We start from the raw sequence: 22,890 nt of genomic DNA, 5'->3' as shown, positions 1-22,890 counted from the left end.
TTTTTTAAAAGATTTTTTAAAATCAAAAATACAGTTAGCATACAATATTATATTAGTTTCAGGTGTACACAGTAGATATTCCACCGTGATAAATCAGCAAACATGTGACACTGTACCACGCTATCACAATCAGCTTTTAAACTTTTTTCTGTGCTTAATAGTTCAGCTATTTTTGGAGATCAAGTAACAGTTCTAAGAATATTAAGTGTAATCGTTCCCTGTTCTTTGTTATCACGTATCAAAATGCTCTGAAACCAAACACAATTAGAGCAAGAAAACTGAGGAAGAAGACCATGAAGTAAAAGACATATACCTTTGTTTCTGTATCAAATTCTTCCATGGATTCTATCAGTTTTCCCGGTTCCAGCTCACCTAGTGGAAAGGGGTAATCGGTTCCCAGAATGACTTTATCCTGAAAAAAGGAAAGGAAATATATTTTTATAATTTTATAGAACATCAAAGAACCTTCTGTAAACTTAATTATATTTAATTCTTACAAGCACTCCTATGGTAAAATATCAAATTTCTTCTTGATTAATGGAAACAAACTGTTCTAAAATTTTAAAGATTTAATGGACTTAACATTTATTCTGACATTTTCTCCAGCAGGTGTCACTGTTAGGTCTGTTAAAGTTGCAAATCAACCCCCACCCTCCCTTCCTTTTTTCCTCAACAACTGAAATAAAGAATACTCAAATATAAAAAGCAGGCATTTATTTAATAAAAAAATACTGATGTCTTCAGATGAAATTAAGAATTCTGTATTTCTTAGAATGATACATTGCAATTGATCCCACAATTTTTGAAAACATGCTGGAGTTCAAAAAGGAAAAAATAACTGGATGAAAAGAAAAAAACAAAAAAACAAACAAAACCAAACAAACAAAAAACCAACCCCCAAAACAATTCCTATCTCTATAAACTGGATTGGTGTCTGTTTTTTTGTATGACGTAGCTTCAAATTTCCATTTGACACTGTATATTAAAGCACATAGCCTTGTCCATCTACAAATATATAAAGCAGTATGTCAGGCAATGTGCTGGAATCTAGATTATCCTGGTCAACAAAAGAGAAATGGTCCCTGTCTTCTTACATTTCTAGTAAGAAAGGGTGACATTAGATCAATAATGGCAGTCTACTAAAGTAAAATAAAAAACACATTTTCAACCAGAAATTTTACTTCTAGAAACATGTCCCTTTCATAGGCAGTAACGGACATATATACAAGGAAATTAAACATTATTTGTAGCGGCAGAACACTAGTAACTAAATTATAGCATGTCCAAAAATAAAAAGGACTGAGGAATACTTACATATGTTGAAGCAGAACAATTGCCACGTTATATTGTAAAAGAGGAATGATCTTGGAGTTATAAGAGGGGGGAAAAGTCCAGGACAGTGTATCTGCTATGCTCATATTTGTGTTTTTAGCAAGGGACCTATAGATACATGAATACATGTTTATATGATACACTATATTTCAGGAAATGTACCCAAGAAACAGGTAAATTAGCTGCCTTCAGGAAAGAACAGTAGGATTTGGGGATGCAGGAGATCCCCCTTCCTTTTTTGATATGTAATTCACATACCATAAAAATTTACCTTTCAAAAGTGTACAATTGAATGGGCTTCAGTATATTCATGAATTTGTGTAATCATTCCCATTATCCAATTCCAGAACATTTTTTATCACCTCCAAAGTAAACCCCATACCCATTAGCAGGCACTCCTTCTAGTCCCTCGGAAAACAGTAATTTACCCTCTGTGTCTATGCAGTTGCCTATTGTGGACATTTCATATAAATAAAATCATGTGACATGTTGCCTTCTTTCATTTAGTATAATGGTTTCAATGTTCATTCATGTTGTAGCCTGAATCAGTTATTTTTCAGCTGAATAATACTCCATTGTGTAGATATACCACATTTTGTTTATTCACTCAGATGATGAACATTTGGGTTGTTTCTCCTTCTTGGCTATTATGATAATGCTGCTCTAAACATTTGTGTACAAGCTCTTGTGTGAATACATGTTTTCATTTCTCCTACTTATATATCTAGGAATGGAATTGCTGCATCATATGGTAAGTCCATGTTTGACATTTTGAGAAACTATTTTTCACAGTGGCTACAGCATTCTCCATCCCCACCAGCAATGTATGAGGGTTCTAATTTCTCCAAATATTTACCAACACTTGTTATTGTCCATCTTTTTTTGTTAGACCCATCTAGTGTATGTAAAGTGGTATCTTGCTGTGGTTTTTATTTATATTTCTCTAGTGACTAATTATGTTGAACACCTGTTCATATGCCCATTGGCCATTTGTATGTGTTTGAAGAAATATCTATTCAGATCCCTTGTGTCTATGCAAGCCTATTTGTTTTCTTTTTATTGTTTAGTTGTAAGGGTTTATGTTATCTGAATAGTAAAGACTTATCAATATATGATTTATGAATACTTTCATCATTTTGTGGTTGTCTTTTCATTTTATTGATTGTGTCCTTTGAAGGACGGATTTTTAGAATATTGATCAAGACTAATTTAATATTTGATCAAGGCTGTTTTTTTCTTTGGTTGCTTGTGCTGTTGGTATCATACATATTTAAGAAATTATTGCCTAAGGAGGAAGTAAAATTGTCATTATATGCAGATGATATGATACTATATATAGAGAACCCTAAAGACTCCACCAAGAAACTATTAGAGCTGATACATGAATTTAGTAAAGTAGCAGGATACAAAATTAATATTCAGAAATCAGTTGCATTTGTATATACCGATAATAAAACATCAGAAGGAGAAATTGAAAAAACAATCCCATTTGCAATTGCTCCAAAGACTATAAAATACCTGGGAATAAATTTAACCAAAGAAGTAAAAGATCTGTACTCAGAAAATTATAAAACACTGAAGAAAGTAATAAAAGAAGGTACAAATAGATGGAAACATGTACCATGTTCATGGATAGGAGGAATTAATTTAGTTAAACATGTCCATACTGCCTAAGGCAATATACATATTCAACGCAATTCCTATCAAACTACCAATGACATTTTTCACAGAAATAGAACATAATCCTAAAATTTATATGGGACCATAAAAGATCCTGGATAGCCTCAGCAATCTTGAGAAATAAGAACAAAGTGGGAGGTATAACAATACCTGACATCAAATTATACTACAAGCCTACAGTGATCAAAACAGTATGGTACTGGCATAAAAACAGACACATAGATCAATGGAACAGAATAGAGAGTCCAGAAATAAATCCATGCCTATATGGCCATTTAATCTACGACAATGGAAGCAAGAATGTGCAGTGGGGTAAAGACAGTCTATTCAATAAATGGTGCTGGGAAACCTGGACAGACACATGCAAAAAAATGAAGCTGGACCACCTCCTTACACCATATACAAAAATAAATTCAAAATGTCTTAAAGACTTAAATGTAAGATCTGAAACCATAAAATTCCTAGAAGAAAATATAGGAAGAAACTTCACAGACATTACCCGGAGTAAGATTGTTACTGATATATCCCCTTGCACGAGGGAAGTAAGAGAAAAAATAAACATGTGGGATTACATCAAACTAAAAAGTTTTTTCACAGCAAAGGAAACCATCAATAAAACAAAAAGGGATCCTACTGAATGGGAAAAGATATTTGCCGATGATATATCTGATAAGGGGTTAATATCACAAATCTATAAAAAACTCAACTCAACTCCTAAAAAACAAACAACCCAATTAAAAAATGGGCAGAGGACATGAAGAGACATTTTTCTAAAAAGGACATACAAATGGCAAACAGACATATGAAGAAGTGCTCAACCTCACTAACCATCAGAGAAATGCAAATAAAAACCACAATGAGATACCACCTCACCCCAGTCAAAATGGCTATCATCAATAAATCAACAAACGACAAGTGCTGGCGCAGATGTGGAGAAAAGGGAACGCTTGTGCACTATTGGTGGGATTGCAGATTGGTGCAGCCACTATGGAAAACAATATGGAGGTATCTCAAAAATCTGAAAATGGAACTACCTTATGATCCCACAATTCCACTACTCGGTATCTATCCAGAGAAATCCAAAACTCTAATTCAAAAATCTTTATGCACTCCTATGTTTATTGCAGCATTATACACAATAGCCAAGACATGGAAACAACCGAAATGCCCATCGGTAGATGACTGGATTAAGAAACTGTGGTATATTTATACAATGGAGTATTACACAGCCATAAAGGAGAAAGAAATCTTACCATTTGCAACAACATGGATGGACCTAGAGAACATTATGTTAAGTGAAATAAGTCAGACAGAGAAAGACAAAGTGAGACCATATGATCTCACTGATATGTGGAATCTGAAGAAAAGAATGAGTGAATGAACTAATCAGAAACAGTTTTGGAGACAGAGGAAAAACTGAGGGTTGCTAGATGGGAGTGGGGGTGGGGATAAAGGGGAAGGTGAGGGGATTAGAAAACAGTCAGTAACTACAAGATTGTCACGGGGTTTTGAAAATCAATTTGGGGAATGTAATCAATGTTATAAAGATTTTGTAGGGTATCCGATGGACACGTGTCCCATTTGGGAGACCACCTCAGGGATGATGTAGATGCCTGATCACTGCTCTGTACACCTGAAGCTGAAGCTGAACAATAATAAATGCCAACTATAATTTTATATGTATACGTATATATATATACACGTATATATGTATATATTTATATATGTATATATATACATATATGTATATACTTACAAGAAGCGGAGTACAGCATTAGGAATAGAGACAGTGGAAATGTAATGGCTGTGTGCGATGTCAGAGGGATAGTGGATGGGGGAGAGGGGTTCACACAGTGTGAAGGATATAAATGATAAACATCTAAGTATTACTTTGTCTTGTGCACCTGAAACTAATAAAAAAAAAAAACAAAACAAAAACTAAAACAACAAAAAACAAAAACAAAACCCCCCCCCCCTGCAAACCAGTAATCCAGAAGAGATGGTTATGATCTTCTTAAGTTTTAAGAATAGAAAGTATTATTTTCTTGATAAGTATAGCTCAAGATTTGTAATACTGTTATAAAGGAAGCATGATTTTATATATGTAATCCAGCGGTTCTCAATCAGGGAAAATTTTATCCCCTGGGGACATTTGGTAATGTTTGGACATATTGTTGGTTGTCAAAATCAAGAGTTGCTACTGGCATCTAGTGAATTGGAGCCCAGGATGCTTCTAAACATTCTACAAAGCATAGGACAATCTCCTACAACAAAGAGTTATCCAGATCAAATGTCAACAGTGCCAAGATTTAGAGACCATGATGTGTTCCAAAGCTGTTCAATATCAACATCAATATGATATTACAATATATAATAATAATGATATTATTATAATAAAACAATAGAATGAAAAAAAAAGAGAAAGAAATTATTGCCAAATCCAAGGTCACAAAGATTTACAACTATGTTTTTTTCTAAGAGTTTGTAGTTTAGCTCTTCCATTTTGGTCTTTGATCCATATTGAGCTATTAATTTTTGTGTATGGTGTAAAGAAGGGGTCAAGTTAATTTTTTTCTGCATGTGGATATCCAGTTGTCCCACTATAGTACGTTGAAAAGACTATTTTTTGCACATTGAATTGTATTGACACTTTTGTTCAAAATCAGTTGATCTTTATATCTGTACTTATGCCAGTACCACATAGTTTTGATTACTGTATCTATGTAAAAAGTTTTAAAATTGGGAATTTGAGTCCTCCAATTTTGTTCTTGTTTTTCAAGATTGTTTTGGCTATTTTAAGTCCCTTGCATTTCCATATAAATTTTAGGGTCACCTTGTCAATTCCTGCAAAAAGAAAAAAGAAAAAAGGCACCTGGATTTTCCATAGGGATTGCATTGAATCTGTAAATCACTTTAGGGAGTGTTGCCATTTAATAATATTGTTTTCCAACCAGTAGGATGTCTTTTCATTTATTTACGTCTCTTTAATTTTTTCTTCAACAGTGTTTTCTAGTTTAGTGTCCAAGCCTCGTACTTCTTCAGTTGAATTTATCCTCAGTATTTTCTTCTTTTTGATGCTATTGTAAATGAAATTATTTCCTCAAATTCATTGCTAGTACATATAAGTACAGTTAATTTTTCTATATTAAATTTTATACATATAAATATTTTGTATTTATACAATTTATATTTTATTCTGTATCCTACACCCTTGCTGAATCAGTTTGTTAGCCCTAATAGTTTATTGGTGGATTCCTTAGGATGTTTCATATGCAAGGTCATATTATCTGCAAATAATTTTGCTTCTTCCTTTCTAATCTGTATACGTTTTATTTAGTTTTCTTGCCTAATTGCCCTGACTAAAATCTCCAGTACAATTCTGAATAGAATGGGTGAGGGCAGAACCTTTCAGTCTTTCACCATTAAGTGTGATACCACTATTCTGAGTACTTTCTTATTCTCATGCACAAGAAGTTGTTCTAGCTCATTCTGTACTTTCTCTGTCCTGAAATCAGCCTTTTCTCCGAGCGGCCCAGCTTCCTTATAGTGGAAAATGGTATCTAGAAACCAAGATCTGGGCACTAGATGGGATAATTATTGCCGATGTAGAACTCTGTGTGTGTGTATGTGTGTGTACACACAGACACTTCTGTATTTCTATATGTATTTATCTACATTTGTAAGTACCTTCTTTAACAGGGAGACCCCTGCATTTTACTAAATTTATTTACTTATTTTGCTCAAGCCTAGCATGCACTGCTGTCATCATCCAACCTCTTTTATTCCCTTCTTGGGAAAAGGTAAAAGTGTTAGGATTGTGGGCTCTGGATGACCTCTGCAGCATTCTAGCAAACAGAGGTTTTTGGCACCACTAACTGCGCCTTACGAACCAAACCCTCACACATCGGGGCTATCACTGCATAAATTACATAAGTGCCTAACTACTAGGCTGTAAACCTGAAACTAATATAAAATAATATTGAACGTCCATATAAATGAAAAATAATAATTGAAAAAAAATCCTACCTCAAATTAAGTTTGGCATATGATGTGAAGTAGAGTCAAGATTGATTATTTGACCTATATGGATATCTACTTTTTTCAGCATAAAAGGCTTTTCTATCCCCATTTAATTGCTTTTACACCTTTGTCAAAAATTAATTGACCACATAAGAGTGAGTGTATTTCTGTACTTTCCAGTCAATTCGTCCTCTGCTGATACCACATTGTGTTGACTGCTACAGCTTTGTAGCAGCTCTTGAAGTCAGATAGTACAAGTCTCTGACTTTCTTTTTCTTTTTCAAAATTATTTTGGCTCTCTGGTCCTTTGCATATCTCTATAAACTTTAGCCTCAATTTGGATTATGTTGAATCCATTGATTAATTTGGAGAGAATTGACATCTTAATTAACAACATGGAGTTTTTTGATCCATAAACTTGGATATGTCTGGGCCTGGATCTCGTGGGTCACTAAGCCCTTTGATTCTACCTCTGTATCATTTCTTGCACCCATCACTTACTCTCCACTTCCCCAGCTCCTCCATAACTTGGGCCCTTACCATTTCTTAGCTCAGCCCCATGTGATCTTTGTACCCCGGAAGCACCCTGTATACAGTTTTATTCACAGCCCTTCTTACATTGCTATGAGATAATTTCTTATAATAATAATATTAATACTATCTAACATTTATTAATTGCTTACTACATGCAGGAGGCTATTCTAAGCAATTTTCATTCAGTGACTCATTTAATCCTCACAACCTTCCTATGAGATGGGTTCTATTATTATTCCCATACAACGGATGAAGAAACAGAGATGATAACTAACTTGTCTGGAGTCGCACAGCTAGTATGTGGTGGAGCCAGGTTTGTGTCTCCATCTCATCCACTCAGGTAAGAACTGGGACCAAAACCATGTCGCCAGCTCTGAGCCAAAAGCCAGGTGTAGAGTGGAATTAAACTGGGCCGTTATTGTAGTTTTCTAACTGATGTCCCTTATTCCGGTCTCATGAATTTTAACCAATACTTAAAACTGGAGAGAATGCTGTTTTAAAAATATGAATCCGATCATGCCACATCCCTGCTTAAAATCCTTCAATAATTTCCCATTGTCTAGAAGGTAAAGCCCAAATTCCTTAGTATGGCACCAGTCGTCACCAATAAATGTGAGAAAGAAAGTGGTCCCAAACCTGAGCTAGGGCAGAACTTTGTGGTCTGATGTGACTAGCTGCTTTTCCTGTGGAATAATTAACATTCTTGATAAAATAAAATATGGAAACAATTTTTTATTGAATTTATATGAGCTTAAGAACCCTCTCTAGGAAAGGGATTCAATTGACTACTAGTCCTGAAACTAGTCTAAGACCTTTACCAAACATGTAAAGAGACTAATTGTCAACTCTACTACTGCTCCTACTATTCCTACTGCTTCTCTTCTTCCTCCTTCCTCCCCCTCCTTTGTCTTTCCAGTCTGACAATACCCATTTTCCCCTATAACATGTCTCTGCCAAGATAGAATATTTGAATTTGACTTTTCAGAAAGCCTCTTCTTTGGAAACAAGTTTGAAATAAAACCCTACCATATGCTTATCATCAATTTTAGAGTTGCTTTAACAAATGTGTATGTTGAAGGAATGAAGTCTTGAATGTATGAAAGAGGGAAGTCTGATTTGTACTAGGCTTGACATATTAAATGTATTTTAAATATGCTAAATTCGAACTGTGTTCAGGATAAGTGACACTTTGATTTCTACCAAAAAAAAGACTTTAATAGGTTTTATGATAAAGTTTAAAGGATGATAAAGTTTAAAGCATGATAAAGTTTAGAGGAAGGCTGTGACAGACTGACAACTATGTCTAGATTCCTATACTCACTACTGTATAAAACTGAGCAACTCTACCTGCTGACAGAGACCCTAAAAAACCAAAGTTCCGTCTCCTCGCTACTGTGCCAACAGCTGATCTCCTTCTGAACCGCCTGCTTGGTGGGCACTGGAGGTTTGTTTATCCGTATTTCTACTCCTCTTGCCAAAGCTGTTTACAATTCCCAAACACAACTTTTTTCCCCCACGATGGTTAGATGCCTCAAAGTAGGTGGCAATGCCTTGACCGTATGTGAGTTAGGGCCCAAGGGCCTCTTCCATCCTTGTCAAGGGGAGTGCTAACTTTCTCCCCTCTCATACAACGCAACATAATTTGTTCAAGTCCCATGCTTATATTACATTCCTCAGCTACGTTAATATGACAGTGAAATCTAGAAATTAATTTTTCCCTCTAGTCTGGGATTCTCCCATATGGTCTTCTAGGACATAAATACATTTTAAGTAGGTGGGGAGGGTCTGTTCTGTTTTAATGTGGAAAAAGCAAATGGTTTTAAGAAAGAAATGAAAACCATTCAGCAATTCATCCTTCCTGGTTAAGATACTTCCCTGCACCCCTTCCTAACTTGGTTTTGGATGCCTGTTGCAGACACCAAACTCATGGTTTGATAGTAGTTCATTGTTATTTGTAGCTGTTCACAACTCTTCTCTATAGGAGGTTAATTATCCTCTTGCAATCATCTGGTTTGTGAATTTTTCATACCCCTGTCTATCTGTACAACTTTTATTGATACCTTCTGGTAAACTTTTGACCATTTTTTAACTTGTTAGTAATTTCATAAGGGAGAGGGGAGTAGGCGTAAAAGAACTGGAAGTGAATTCTTGTTAATTGCTTTTCTTGTTCAGAGGGAGAAGGGACAGTAGCAGGGAAAAAGTGGGGAGAAGAGATTCCTCAAGAGTACTTTCTTCCTGTTGGATGAAGGTTGCATACTCCATTGCTTAATACTAGTCTCTACTTGATTGATGCCTAATAAATACTTAAGTTTAAAATACATTTTTGTATTGCTATTTCTATTACCTGTTATCTCGTAACTGCAAGTTGATTATGTTTTCAATGGATTACGTGCATAATTGGTTAAAGAGGCATAGGGTATGGCCTTGGATGACTGTTGCCTATTTCCCACTGATCCAAGCTCCCTGTGATACCTGACTCTTGTGACAGCTCAGGTTCCCAAGTAACATACCTGATCTTGGCCTCCCAAAAGATGAAACTCTCTTCTATGCTCTGTGATCTAGGAGTATATTCCCTTGGGATTGACAGTGATCATGAATCGGTGTTAATGCCACACTTGACGACATCTACATTTTAGTAGGACCTTTCTAACAACTCTATTAAATCCAAAGGAATAATTCTAATGGTGGGCATTTTGGATACCATGCCTGCCTCTTTTGGGGTCCTGAAATTATACCTTGTAGACAGACACTGGCTTTCTTTATTAGGCAGTAAAGCCGTGGATAATCCTGATTGATTTCTCAGCACCAACACTCTGCCCCAACACATCTTTCCCTTCCCAAAGCCAGCAGCACACATTCCCTAGGAGGCCAAAGACTTACAGAGCTGATAATAATCGTGATTAATATTCCTGCCAGGGAAGAAAAATAAACTGCTTACCTGCTGAGATGCATTAACTCTTACATATTTTCAGGGAATGCTGCAAACACTGAAAGATGTGGCTTACTAAATAAATTGAAATGCTGGAAAAGAATTCATTTGTCTTCTCAAAAAAGAGCAATTAACTATCTTCTCATTAGCCTATTTCATTAGTAGCATTTGCAGAAAATATAATGTAACTGTTATAATATAACTTACTATAAAAATTCTAGTATACCAAGGGTTCAGTTCCTTTCCTGAGACATACTTTCCCAGAGAAAGAGCCTGATTTAACTCAATCAGTGCAAAGTAAGATTAGCCTTATATCCACAAGATCATCATACAACGCAATCAAAGAAGCATTAACTTAACACCTACTGTCTGTAAAGCACTGGATGATATAAACCACTGACGTTGGCATAGTCCTTTGGCATCGTATTATTTTAGGTCCTCATATCAATTCTGCCTGGTTAGCCTCGCCACTTTACAATTGAGGAAACAGACTGAGAAGATAAGTGACTTGCTACTGAAGGTCACCCCGCTAACAAGTGGTAGCGTTGGGACTTGAACTTTCTTTCATTTATCACAACTTCTTGAGAAGGTATTAAGTTATACTCTTATTCTCAAGAAGCTTCTGGGCATCAGAAAGGGTTCCACTCTACTGAGGATAGTAGTGCACAAGAAAACATCATTTAACTGGAATACAGGTTGAGGTTTTTACAGACAGAACTATTAAAATATATTGAAATTTCAAGTCAGGTGGAAATATTTCTAATACATAGGGTGTGGTCTACTGCCTACAGTTACTCTGGAAATAATGAAGTCTTTCTTTGATGATGAAGGACCTTTTCATATCTTCTAGATCATTCTAACCTTTTAGAACACCCGAATAGAACAGTCCTGAATGTTAAGAAGGTGTGGGAAAGGGATGAAGAAACTTTGGCCTTTGGGCCTGACTGATCTCTAACTTAGGTTCATCTTCTAACCCATGGATCAAATTCCCAAGACAAGATAACATTTATGAGGTGTGATAAAAAAATACAGTGAATGTTTAAATTTTAAAAAATGTATTACAGTAAAAGACATTGCCATTAATCCCCCTCAAAATGCTACCCCCCCCCTTTGCTTCAAACACACTTATCCCATCATTCTTGCCACTTTCTGAAGCAGTTCTGGAAGATCTCTTTCATGAGAGTCTTCAGTTGCACTGTTGTGGCTGCCTCGATGTCCTGAATCGGTACAAAACTTTTTTCTTTCATGGTCATTTTAACTTTGGGGAAGAGCCAGAAGTCACATGGTGCCAGATCCAGTGAATAAGCCAGATGAGGACACATTATAATGTTTTTATTTGACAGAAATTGCCCTACCAGAAGCAATGTGTGACATGGAGCCTTTCTGTTGTGGTCGCAAAATACAGAGAATCCTGCTGTCGAGAGCCATCCGATGGAAAGGCAGGGATTTTTAATATGGGAAAGGGCACATGGAACTTTAGTAACAGTTGTGTGACAAGTTTCAACTTACAGTAGTACCTCAGTTTTCCAACGTCTCTGTTGATGAACATTTTGGTTTATGAATACTGTAAACCCAGAAGTAAATGCTTCGGTTTTCGAACATGACTCAGAAGTCGAACATGTCGCTTGGCTTCCACTGAGTGCAAGATCCTGAGGCCTAGTTGTTGGCTGTTTTCGAACGTTTCAGAACTCGTGGATTACGTTCAAAAACCAAGATACCACTATATTTGGTGCAGTCAATCAAGTATGACTACGCTTGAGAGAAGGTGTGTTTTAAAGTGTGCCATAAATCATCCTCCATCATGACAACGCTCCATGTCACACATCGCTTTTGGTACGGCAATTTCTGTCAAATAAAAACATTACGGTGTGTCCCATCCACCTTATTCATTGGATCTGGCACCATGTGACTTCTGGCTCTTCCCCAAAGTCAAAATGACCATATAATTACCAGAGGTAATGGTTTTCAATCGATGCAGGACATTGAAGCAGCCACAACAATGCAACTAAAGACACTCATGAAAGAGGACTTCCAGAACTGCTTCAGAAAGTGGCAAGAATGATGGGAGTAATGTGTTTGAAGTGAGGGGGAGTATTTTGAAGGGGATTAATGGCAATGTGTCTTTTCCTGTAATAATTTTTTAAATTTAAATATTTGCCATATTGTTTGATCACACCTCATATATGCCTATTGTAAAAATTTGAGGCATAAAATGCCTAAAATGACATTGTTACTTCTAAAAATGAACCATTTCTTTTATTGTGAGATATACTTTCTATTTTGCAGAACAGGAATTTCTGGTTTCTCTTTAAAAATGAAGAGAACATATGAATAGATATTTTGGTTGGAGTGGTTGAAAGTCTAACTTGCAGAGAGAAGCCTCTTCACTTAAAAAACAAATGAAGTGAAATTCACATAACATAAAATTAACCATTTTAAAGTCTACACTTTGGTGACATTTAGTATATTCACAATGTTGTGCAACTATCACCTCTCTCTTGTTCGACAACATTTTCACACCCCCAAGGAAGGCCTTGTGCATATTAAGCAGCCACTACCCATTGCCTCCTCCCCCTGCCCACTTGCCTCATCCCACCCCCAACCCCTAGCAGCCACTATTCTGCTTTTTATCTCTGTGGGTTTTCCTATACTGGACACTTCATATAAATAGAATCATACAATATGTGACCCGTGTGTCTGACTTTTTTCTCTTAGCATGTTTTCAAAGTCCATTCAGTTATACCATGTATCAGTATTTCATTTCTTTTTATGGCTGAATATGATATTCCTTTGTACGGATACACCACATTTTGCTTATTCATTCATCTGCTAGTGGACATTTGGGTTGTTTCTACCTTTAGGTTATTGCAAATAATGCTATTATGAACATTTGTGTACAAGCATTTGCTTGAATATTTGTTTTCAATTATTTTGGGTATATAACTAGGAATGGCATTGTTGGGCATATGCTAATTCTATGGTTAACTTTTTGTAGACCTGCCAAACTGTTTTCCATGGTGGATGCACTATTTCGTATTCCAAACAGCAATATACAAGAATTCCAATTTATTCACATCCTCTTCCACATTTTCCATTTTTTTCTTATAGTCATCCTAGTGAGTGTGAATTAGTATCCCATTGTAGTTTTGATTTGTATTTAACTAATGACCAGTGATGCTGAGCATCTTTTCATGTGTTCATTGACTATTTTTCTATCTTTCTTGGAGAAATGTTTATTCAGATCCTTTGCCTAATTTAATAGGGTTGTATGTGTTTTTATTATTGAAGTGTAAGAATTCTTTATATGTTTGAATACAGGTTCCTTATTAGATACTTGTCCCTTTAGTGAATTTTTCATTAAAGTTATTGTACTTTTCAGCTCCAGAATTTCTATTTTGTTCCTTTTTTATAATTTCTAAATATTTAGACAGTGTCTTTTTGTTCAGTAATCATTCTCCTGTTATTCTTCAGTTCTTAGTCTATGATTTTCTTTATCTCTTTGAATATATTTAAAACTGTTGATTAAAGTCTTTAATAAGTCCAATGTTTCTCCAGTGACAATTTCTGTTGATTTGTTTTATTTTTTCATGAGAATGGGCCATACTTTCTTGTTTCTTTGCATGCCTATTAATTTTTTGTTAAAAACTAGACATTTTGAGTACCACATTATAATGTGGTAACTTTGATAATCGATGTTTCCTTCTCCTCGGGTTTTGTTGTTGTTCCTTGCTGTACTTTGTAGCTGTTCATGTAGTGATTTTTCTAAACCAGTTTTAAAAGACTTATTCTTTGTTGTATGTGGTCTCTGAAGTCTCTGTTCCTTAAGCTTGGGGTCAGCTTAAGATTTCCTTAAATGCTTAAAGCAAAAAGAGAATGAGAGAGAGAAAGAAAGAAAGAAAGAGAGAGAGAGAGAAGGGAGGGAGGGAAGGAGGGAGGGAGAGAGAGAGAGAGAGAGAGAGAGAGAGAGAGAGAGAGAGAGAGAGAGAGAGAGAGAGAAAGGAAGGACAAAAACCTCTCCTAGTCTTTGCAGATTGGCTGTGTCATGGTCATTTCTTCAGCATTTAGCCAGGCCATTTACACCTCTGCCTTAGTGTTCGCTTCCTGTGATGTTGAGCCTACAGATCAGCTAGAGAGTAAAGCTTAGGGTCCTACCATGTCTTTTCTGAGCATGTGTCCTGCCTTGGGCGTGTGTGTGACTTTCTAGATTCGTCCCTCTTTCTACCTCTCTTTCCTTCTTCACTTTTGATTAAATCTCCTAGACAATGCAAGCCTCATTTTACATTATTGCTTCAGACAGAGACACATTTTGTTTGTTGTGAAGTTTAATTTCGATAGAAATTTTTCCTTTATCTCAATTTTTCATGATTTTATAATTCTGAAGTTGCTAAAATTTCAAGGTGGTTGAAAAATCTTGCAAATTGATACTGTCACAGTGGTTTTCACTGTAGTTTCATTCTTCAAAGTTTGTATGTATCTTTACCAAATGCTTTTATTGAGTACTTACTATGAAACTTGAATTGTGCTATATACATTATGTGGTTATCTTATTTCACCCTGTCAAAAACTCCAAGAATTAGGTATTATTACTATCTCTATTTTCATTGGTAAGGAAACTAAGGCTTATAGAGATCAAATAATTTACTCAACATCTATCCCTGATAGCTATGACTAGTAATACAGCATTAAAGTTCTAAGCATCATTCGTTATTTGCTTCAGAAAAATGGAATTTCAGGACTTTTTTTCCCCACATTTTCATCTTCATTCCTATTTTTATTTCTGCACTTAATCATAATATCATTTTACACCACATTTCTCAGGCATGCAGAAACAAATCAACAAACTAAAACCAGTGGAAAGTACAAACTACACACAAAGACTAGCAGCAGTAATGAATTCAATTTGGAATAGATATTTGAATGACATATGAAGAGTCCTATAGTTCCTCCATTTCCAGAAGAAAATTCTAATGATACTTGGTTGAAGATGAAGCCTGGATATTTAGAAACTTGGGAAACAGACATTGTCATTAAGAGAGTTTATTTATTATAATGCTTATATACTTTGAAAAACAATTTTAATACCTAAAATGGTGGTGCTTCTAATAATGACAAGGCACTATGTCAAAGATACGTTTAAATAAAATTGTTTTATGAAATATAAATATGGAAAATTAATATTTATAAGTAAGAAGTTATGTGATTTTAAATGTTCTAGTTGAATTAATAAATTTTGAAAGTAGAAAAAAAACCGAAGACTCTAAGATGTGTATATCATCTATCTTGTTTCCACCGTCAACCAAAGCCAGAGTAGTAGAAAATTCTTTAGCTTCTGAAAATTCAGCCTGACCCCCTTCTATTGCTATAATTTCTGCTGACCTGTAATTGCCTATAACTTTGAAAGTGACTTTAGGGAGCTGCAAGTTGGGCCATAGGGAGATGCAATACAAGTAAGATAAGTTTTTTAGAGAAAGGGAGGAACGTTCAAGACTGATATTAATAAATGTACCCAAATTGGACTTTTACTTGTTCATGATGACATAAGAAACTTGCCATAAAATGTAAATCAGGGCACTGCTCTCTTTATCAAGAAAGTCTTGCCATTAAAAACAAAAGTCAGTTAAACACTGTTTAGGGACTTGATTTACATTCTGGCACAAGTTCCTTCTTTCATCGTGGACTGGTAAGAAACTCTTTATGGACTGGTATTAGTCTGAGGATCACAATTTGAAACTCCCCACAAGGACAAACATAACAGGATAAAAGAAACAACCAGAAAATTTCAGAAACTGGAAAGTAGATGGACAATAATAACTGAATTTTGAAGACTGAAAAAGTGAAATTCTTAGTCAGTATAAGATAAGCCAAAAAGTAGCCTGGCTTATATTACCAAGTCCCCTGAATATCTGTAATTAATAGCATCAGGTGCCTCTGGAAGTAAAGACAAAGATGGGACTAAAAACAGAAGGATTCATTTTAAGCCTGTTTAAGAAGCAGTTAGACTCTAAACACCTGATTCTACTTAGCGCAGTGTCTGCTTTTCTCTCACCTAGGCAAAAGATTAGTCATTTAGTCTCAAAAGAGAGGGAAAGAGAGGGTCTCATCTGGGGAGATACTAGGCACAGTTAAGAATGGTGACTGTTCTGAAAGTAGGTGGGTTAAATGAAAGTTTACTTATTAAAAATGGGACTCCCAGCCTTTTTGCCCTACTCAGTTCCCAGAATACTGGCAACCAGGCCTTTAATATTCAGATAAGCAATTGGAAAGCTTCTTTGGGAAACTGACAAATGAAAAAGGAAAGATCAAGTTTTCAGAGTGTCCAAAAAACAAGGCTCATTTGGGTTACTCTGTAGAGAAGACCACACTTGATTGGCCCCACCTACATGCAGACTTCCAATCATCTTTCTAGTGACTGCTCTGAAATATGAGTTGACAGCAAAGAATTACATACATTTGAGGAAAGCATTTAATATAAAAGACTGAGACTTTTTTAAAAAGAGAAAACAGGCAAGGAGGAGGATTTGCAGGGAGAAGTAAATTTCCCCAAATTACTAGTATATTCAGAGAGATAAGAAAAGATATTGCATCCACCCAACAAGAACAGGATGTTTAAAAAAAAGTTTAGAGAACAAGAACAATAACAACAGCTCTTGGAAAGTAAACAAGCAAAAAGTCCAATTAAATAGAAGGGTTTATCAATAAAGTTCAAGAACTCTCCCAGAAAGTAAAGCAAAAGCACAAAGAAGTGTGTGTGTGGGGGGTATATGACAGAAAAAATATGATGTTCAACATTAGAATAATAGTAACTCCAGAAAGAGAAAACAGAGGGAAAGAAGTCATTAAAGATAAATTAAAAAAATTTTTAAATGAAAGGTCTCACCAAGTGGTTAGCATAATGGGTGAAAATAGACACATATTGTGAAACTTCAGGACAAAAAGAAGATCTTAGTCTTTGAGATTGGGGTCGGGGTGGGGCAAAGGGAGAAAAGCATGTTTTAAATAAAGATTCAAAGATTAGAATGGCATTACTCAGCAGCAATTCTAAAAGGTAGAATACAATGGGAAAATGTCTTTAAAATTAGTAGGGAAAACAGTCTCCAAGCTAGAATTATACACCTAGCCAGACAGCTCATTGTAAAGAAAGAATAAAGACATTTATAGATAACAAAGGTTTAAAAAATTTCATCTCCCATATTCCCTTTCTCAGAAAGTTATTGGTGGATGTTCTCCACCAAAAAATTGGAAAATTATAGGACTCAGGAAACAGGGAATTGAGGTGGGGTGGGGGAGAGAGAGAAAGAGAGAGAGAGAGAGAATGTAAGGGGAGATTTCAAGATGACAGCTGTGCAGCAGGCTTAAATAGCGACCCAGTCCAGCTTGGAGCAAGTCAGAAGACTCCTGAAGGTATCTCTTCAAGAAGATAGAATTAATAGACTGCTGTACCCAATATGTATGAATGTACTGAGAGGAGACTCACAAAATTCGTGGAGAGTTTGGAGAGTTTGGGGTTAAGTTAGTGTAAGTAGATGCAAAAAAGTATTAAAGAGTGAAAGAACAAAAGAATGAAAGATAGATAGATACTGAATAGATATCTTTCTATCTTAAGATAGAAAGATAGATAGATATTGGTGGGCTGTAGTCATCTCATTGAAACTCCTGAGAAAACCTGAACAGAATTGCCCAACCATAGGGTTCCTGACCCAATGGAAATGAATGAGATAATAAATGTTCATTGTTTTAAACCACTAAGTTTTAGGTTAATTTTTTATGCAGCAATAAATAAATAATACAGATTTTGGTACCTGGAAGTGCAGTGTTGCCATATCAAAAACAAAAATGTGCAAGTGAATTTGGAACTGATTAGTGGGAGGAAGTGGGAAAGACTTTGAGAATAGTGAAAGACTAAATATCCTTGTAAAGGCTGTTATTAGAAGCCTGATGGCCTGTGAGAAGGCTATTATCAGTAGGACTTTAGGGAGAATGAAGAAAATGTTATTGGAAACTAGACAAAAGGACATCTTTGCTATGTAGTGGCAAAATTTTAGCAACACTGTTACCTACAGTAACATGAAAAGTAGAAAATATATTTAATGAACTGGGTGATATAACTAAGGAAATTTACAGGCAGAGTATTGAAAGTACTGCCTGGCTGCTTCTTGCTGCTCATAGTAAAAGGTAAGGGGAGTACATTAAATGAAGGACTGTTAGATATAAAGGAGCCAGGAATTGTTGGGTTTGAAAATTTCTAACAAAAAATGACATTAAAATGAGATCTGGATTTCTGGCAAAGATTAAATCCAGGGCAAAGTTAGAAAACAGATAGTCTAAAAATGAAGTCAAGATGTGATTATATCCTTTGTTAAAACCTCAAAAGATTTAAGGCAGTGCATCAGAGAACCATTCTGTCAAACAGCATGGGCGAGCTTAAGAATGTTGTCTCTCAGCAGCCTTCAAAGAAACCCAAGGTAGAGAATGGCTTTCTCAGTTTTGTGGTTAAAACTCTTGCCTCATCGTGTGAAACCTAATGAGATTCATGAGAGACCCAGCAAGTTTTTAAGAGATTTGTATTAGCAGAAACACCACCAGTTTGGATTGAAAAGAACATATAGAGCAAAATGAAAAGAAACCTTTGGGTCCCAAAACTTGTATGGTCATGAAGCAGTGTATAAAAACTATTCAGCCACAAACATAGGCAACCTTTCATGGAAAAAGAGGGATGACTCAGAGGGTAGAACCATGAGCTGTGGAGAATTATTCCTGTGCTTTGAGTTCTAATCAAGGAACTGCCAACATGTGCCCAGTGGGTGTCAGATTTGTCAGTGACTAGTGACTCCTCTGAACCTCTCGTTTTCACCCTTTGAGAATAGAGAGTCTATAGTAACTATTCTTTGCATGTGTCACCATTTTATATGAGTGTGTGTTGGAAAGAACTTGTCTCTTTAGTTCACAGGTCTTCATGAGACTGTGCATGAGGAGCATTATCCACAAGTTAATTTAAGTGATGAGATCCTAGTCTTTATTTAAGCTGATGCTATAAATGGATGAGACTTCTGCGGTGGTCATAAGAGGTGTGAGGATATTTTGCATTTAGGAGGAATAGAAATCATTTGTGGCCAGAATGTGGAAATGTGCTTGTTTGAAAATATTGTCTTTAAATTCTTTGACACTCTCCCCTTCAAAAGGTAGAGCCTGATTCCACTCCTCTTGAATATGGACTGGATAGTGACGTGCTTTTAATGAATAAAATGAGGCAGAAATGATACTACATGACTTTTGAGGCTAGGTCATCAAAAGGATAGCTTTTGCTTGGTGTGCACTTGATCTCTCTCTCTCTCTCTCTCTCTCTCTCTCTCTCTCTCTCTCTCTCTCTCCCCCCCCTCTCTCTCCCTCCCTCCCTCCCTCCCTCCTTTCCTCCCATCCCTTCCTCTCTCAGATCACTCATTCTTGGGGGAAGCCAGTGGCCATGTTGTGAGGACTCTCAAGCAGCTCTGTGGAGATTAGAGAGTCCCAGCTGGGGAGAAACTGAGGACTTCTGCCAAAACCCAGCACCAGTGTGCCGGTCATGAATAAGAGCCACCTTGGAAATAAATCCTTCAACTGCAGTCAAGCCTTCAGATGACAGCAGCCCTGACTGACAGCTTGCCTGGAGCCTCACGAGAGATCCTGAGACAGCTAAGCTGTTCTTAAATTCCTAACACACAGATGCTATAAGAAATAATAAGTGTTCACTGTTATTTTAAGCCACTGAGTTGATGCAAGTACTAAATCAATAGATTACTAGTGGATCTAGCCAAAATTATGATATAATCATAATGGGAGGGTGACTGACCTCTCAAAAATCTATCCACCTAAATATGTAATTTTCTATGATCATGTTATTTTAGGGAGGCATATTTTTCAGTGATAGACTCATAACACATAACTAGTGTTCTTTGTAGCTGTCTTTAAAAATGAGTAGACATAGCTGAAAAGCAAAGAATTTTAGAGATGGAGGGAAGCTAAGAGATTACATGATCTAAGTTCTCTGTTGAGTACAGTGCTTTAGAAATGGTAGGTGCTCAACAAATGGTTTTGATTTATATATATGACATACGTCTGTTTAGTCCTTCAATATTATTTAAAATTTTGGTTTATCAAAGTAATTCCCATACACAGTTAATTAAATATTACTAATATCTTTCTAATCAAAAGCAGTCCTGTGCCCACTCTCCCAACTCTTGTCCCCCAAGGCAGTCACCTTTACCTTTTTAACCTGCGTCTTCTGATAATTCTCTTCATAGTTCCAAACAACAGGCACATACTATTGTTTCTTGATTTATTAGCTTTAGAGAGTATTTACTGACTTCCCATTATGATCATTGAGAATTTCTTTCTTACCCCAACTTCTCTCCTCCATTTTTCTACTAGAATTACAATCTTCAGTTAAGCCAATACTTAGTATTTACACTATTATGCCTATAAATATTGTTCATTGATGATTCAGTAATGTACAATGATTATCTGCCCTCATGTCTGTTTTCTTGGAGTTAACTATTTCCTTTTCTTTCATTTGCTTAATTTTCTGTGCATGTACTGCTTGTTTGTTCCTAATGCATCAACAGATCTGTTGAATGTGTGGCAATCATTGTTTCTGTTGCTCAAACATCAAATATTCCATCAGTTTCAGTTTTCCTGTCGTAGAGACCTCCCTCCACAGTGTTCTGTCCTCTTGCTCTAATCTGGACTGTTGCTCTCTGACCTGGCTGCCATGCTAGGACTTTCCTTAGCCATTCTGATTTGGGGATTGTTTTTGAGAGAATTTGCTAATGTGGACATAACTAGAATGAGGAAGCATTCATATTTTAAACAGAATCCTAAATTATTCATATATACTGCTTATATATCCTGGATTCACCAGCCTGTGAGGTCACACATAAAATGAGGTCAAATTTGCTTTGCATGTCCAAATTATAATGGCTCAAGTCTTCACAGTTTGAATATAAGATCTCAGCACCACCAACTTTGCAAAGTGCCCTCTGAGTTTCCCTGAGGGTCCCTAAAAGGGGTGTGTACATACATTCTGCTTCTGCTCTGACCCCCTGGCTGAAGTGGATTGCCCTGAATGCTGTCTGAAGGTGCTGATAATATTCCTCACTGCTGATGGTATCTCTGACAAGGTCAGTGTTGTATTTGCCAAGGGTGTTTTCTCCTGATTTTGTCATTTCCAAGAAAATCAGGGGGTACTAGGCTTGAAGGGAGGTAATAAGAATGACCCTTTCTCCAATTCCGTGCTACTTTCCCACACCCTCTCTTCCATTGCTCAAAGTCCAGAGCTCACAGTCTCTTTCAGCTTCTCCTCTGTGTAGTTTCCTCCTTATAGACCTGCCCGTGGTCCCTTTGTCCAAACTAGAAATAATTTGCAGTCACAACCAGCTGCTAAACCCCGATTTTGGCAGGAACAACACAAAAGCTTGAAGACTTGGAAGCATATCTCAGCCACATAATTCATTACCAAACCAGAGTGTTTAACATTTATGTTCTAGCAAGCTTCTCAAGTCAGAGAGGCAGTCAACTTTAAAGGGGGATGAAGTCTCCATTCTGGAGATAGACTCTTACTTGTACTTTTCAAATGATAGACCTCTTTTTCTGCCACACAAGATTGTAAATGCCTTTTAGTCTGTTCTCAATCCAAGTACCAGATAGCAAATCTTCAAGCATGTCCATATTCTTTTAGAAAATCTCAAACATTTTTTCTTTAGGAAAATTTGGAAACCTTCTATAGCTATCTGTCAGTAATAAAACAGAGTTGAAATACTAAATATTTCAGACTTTTCACTAATCAGACTGGGCCTTTGCCCTAAAAACTGTCTTAACTTGCTGAACTAGCATTTCCAAAGAATACTTGCAGGTGGAAATGCCAACAGGGAGATCTTACAACACACCACAACAGAGGAAAGACTTACTTATGAGGTTAAACCTCTACCGTGCTGATCCTTTTGGCCAAATGAAAGAATTGTTTCAAGACAAGGACCCTGTTATTCCAGAAAGAAATTTCACGTGGTACCTAAGAGCCTTCACCCTCTTCCCTTGCCTCCGTGTTCTGTGCCATTTCCCTCCCTTTTAATGTTCCAGTTTTATTTGCTTAGTGGATGAGGACATTTGGATTCACAATTTACCCTATTAATAGGAAGTAGAGTCAGCATTTTAAGCCAGGTCAATTTGTCTTCAAATTTGTGGCTCCTTCCTGCTTAGCACATCACGATGGATACCGTGGTGCCCCCGAGGAAGAGGACTGAGCTGGGGGACTCTGAAGGACATTCTGCATAGGACCCGCTGAGCAAGCAACCCTAATCCCAAACCTCACTGTCCCGCTCCTTTCTTCTAATGCCTTTTCTTTCATCCCTTTTTTGGAGGGAGAG

General features: G+C 36.4%; 1 protein-coding gene across 5 annotated transcripts in view; it reads right to left on the bottom strand.

Moving 5' to 3' along the window:
- ACMSD (aminocarboxymuconate semialdehyde decarboxylase) overlaps window positions 1–22,890 on the bottom strand; it is a gene marked incomplete at its 5' end in the record, with an annotated part of 71,940 nt that overhangs the window by 5,732 nt on the left and 43,318 nt on the right. For all 5 annotated transcript variants that reach the window (XM_081052620.1, XM_081052618.1, XM_081052619.1 and 2 more), the window contains one exon: window positions 314–412. In XM_081052620.1, the coding sequence (XP_080908746.1) occupies window positions 314–412 (99 nt within the window). The remainder of the gene's footprint in view (window positions 1–313; window positions 413–22,890) is intronic.

Source organism: Rhinolophus hipposideros (genome assembly GCF_964194185.1).
Source record: "Rhinolophus hipposideros genome assembly, chromosome: 6".
Classification (NCBI taxonomy): domain Eukaryota; kingdom Metazoa; phylum Chordata; class Mammalia; order Chiroptera; family Rhinolophidae; genus Rhinolophus; species Rhinolophus hipposideros.
The sequence above is the reverse complement of the archived record's forward strand: the minus strand, read 5'-3'. Positions and strand labels throughout refer to the sequence as shown.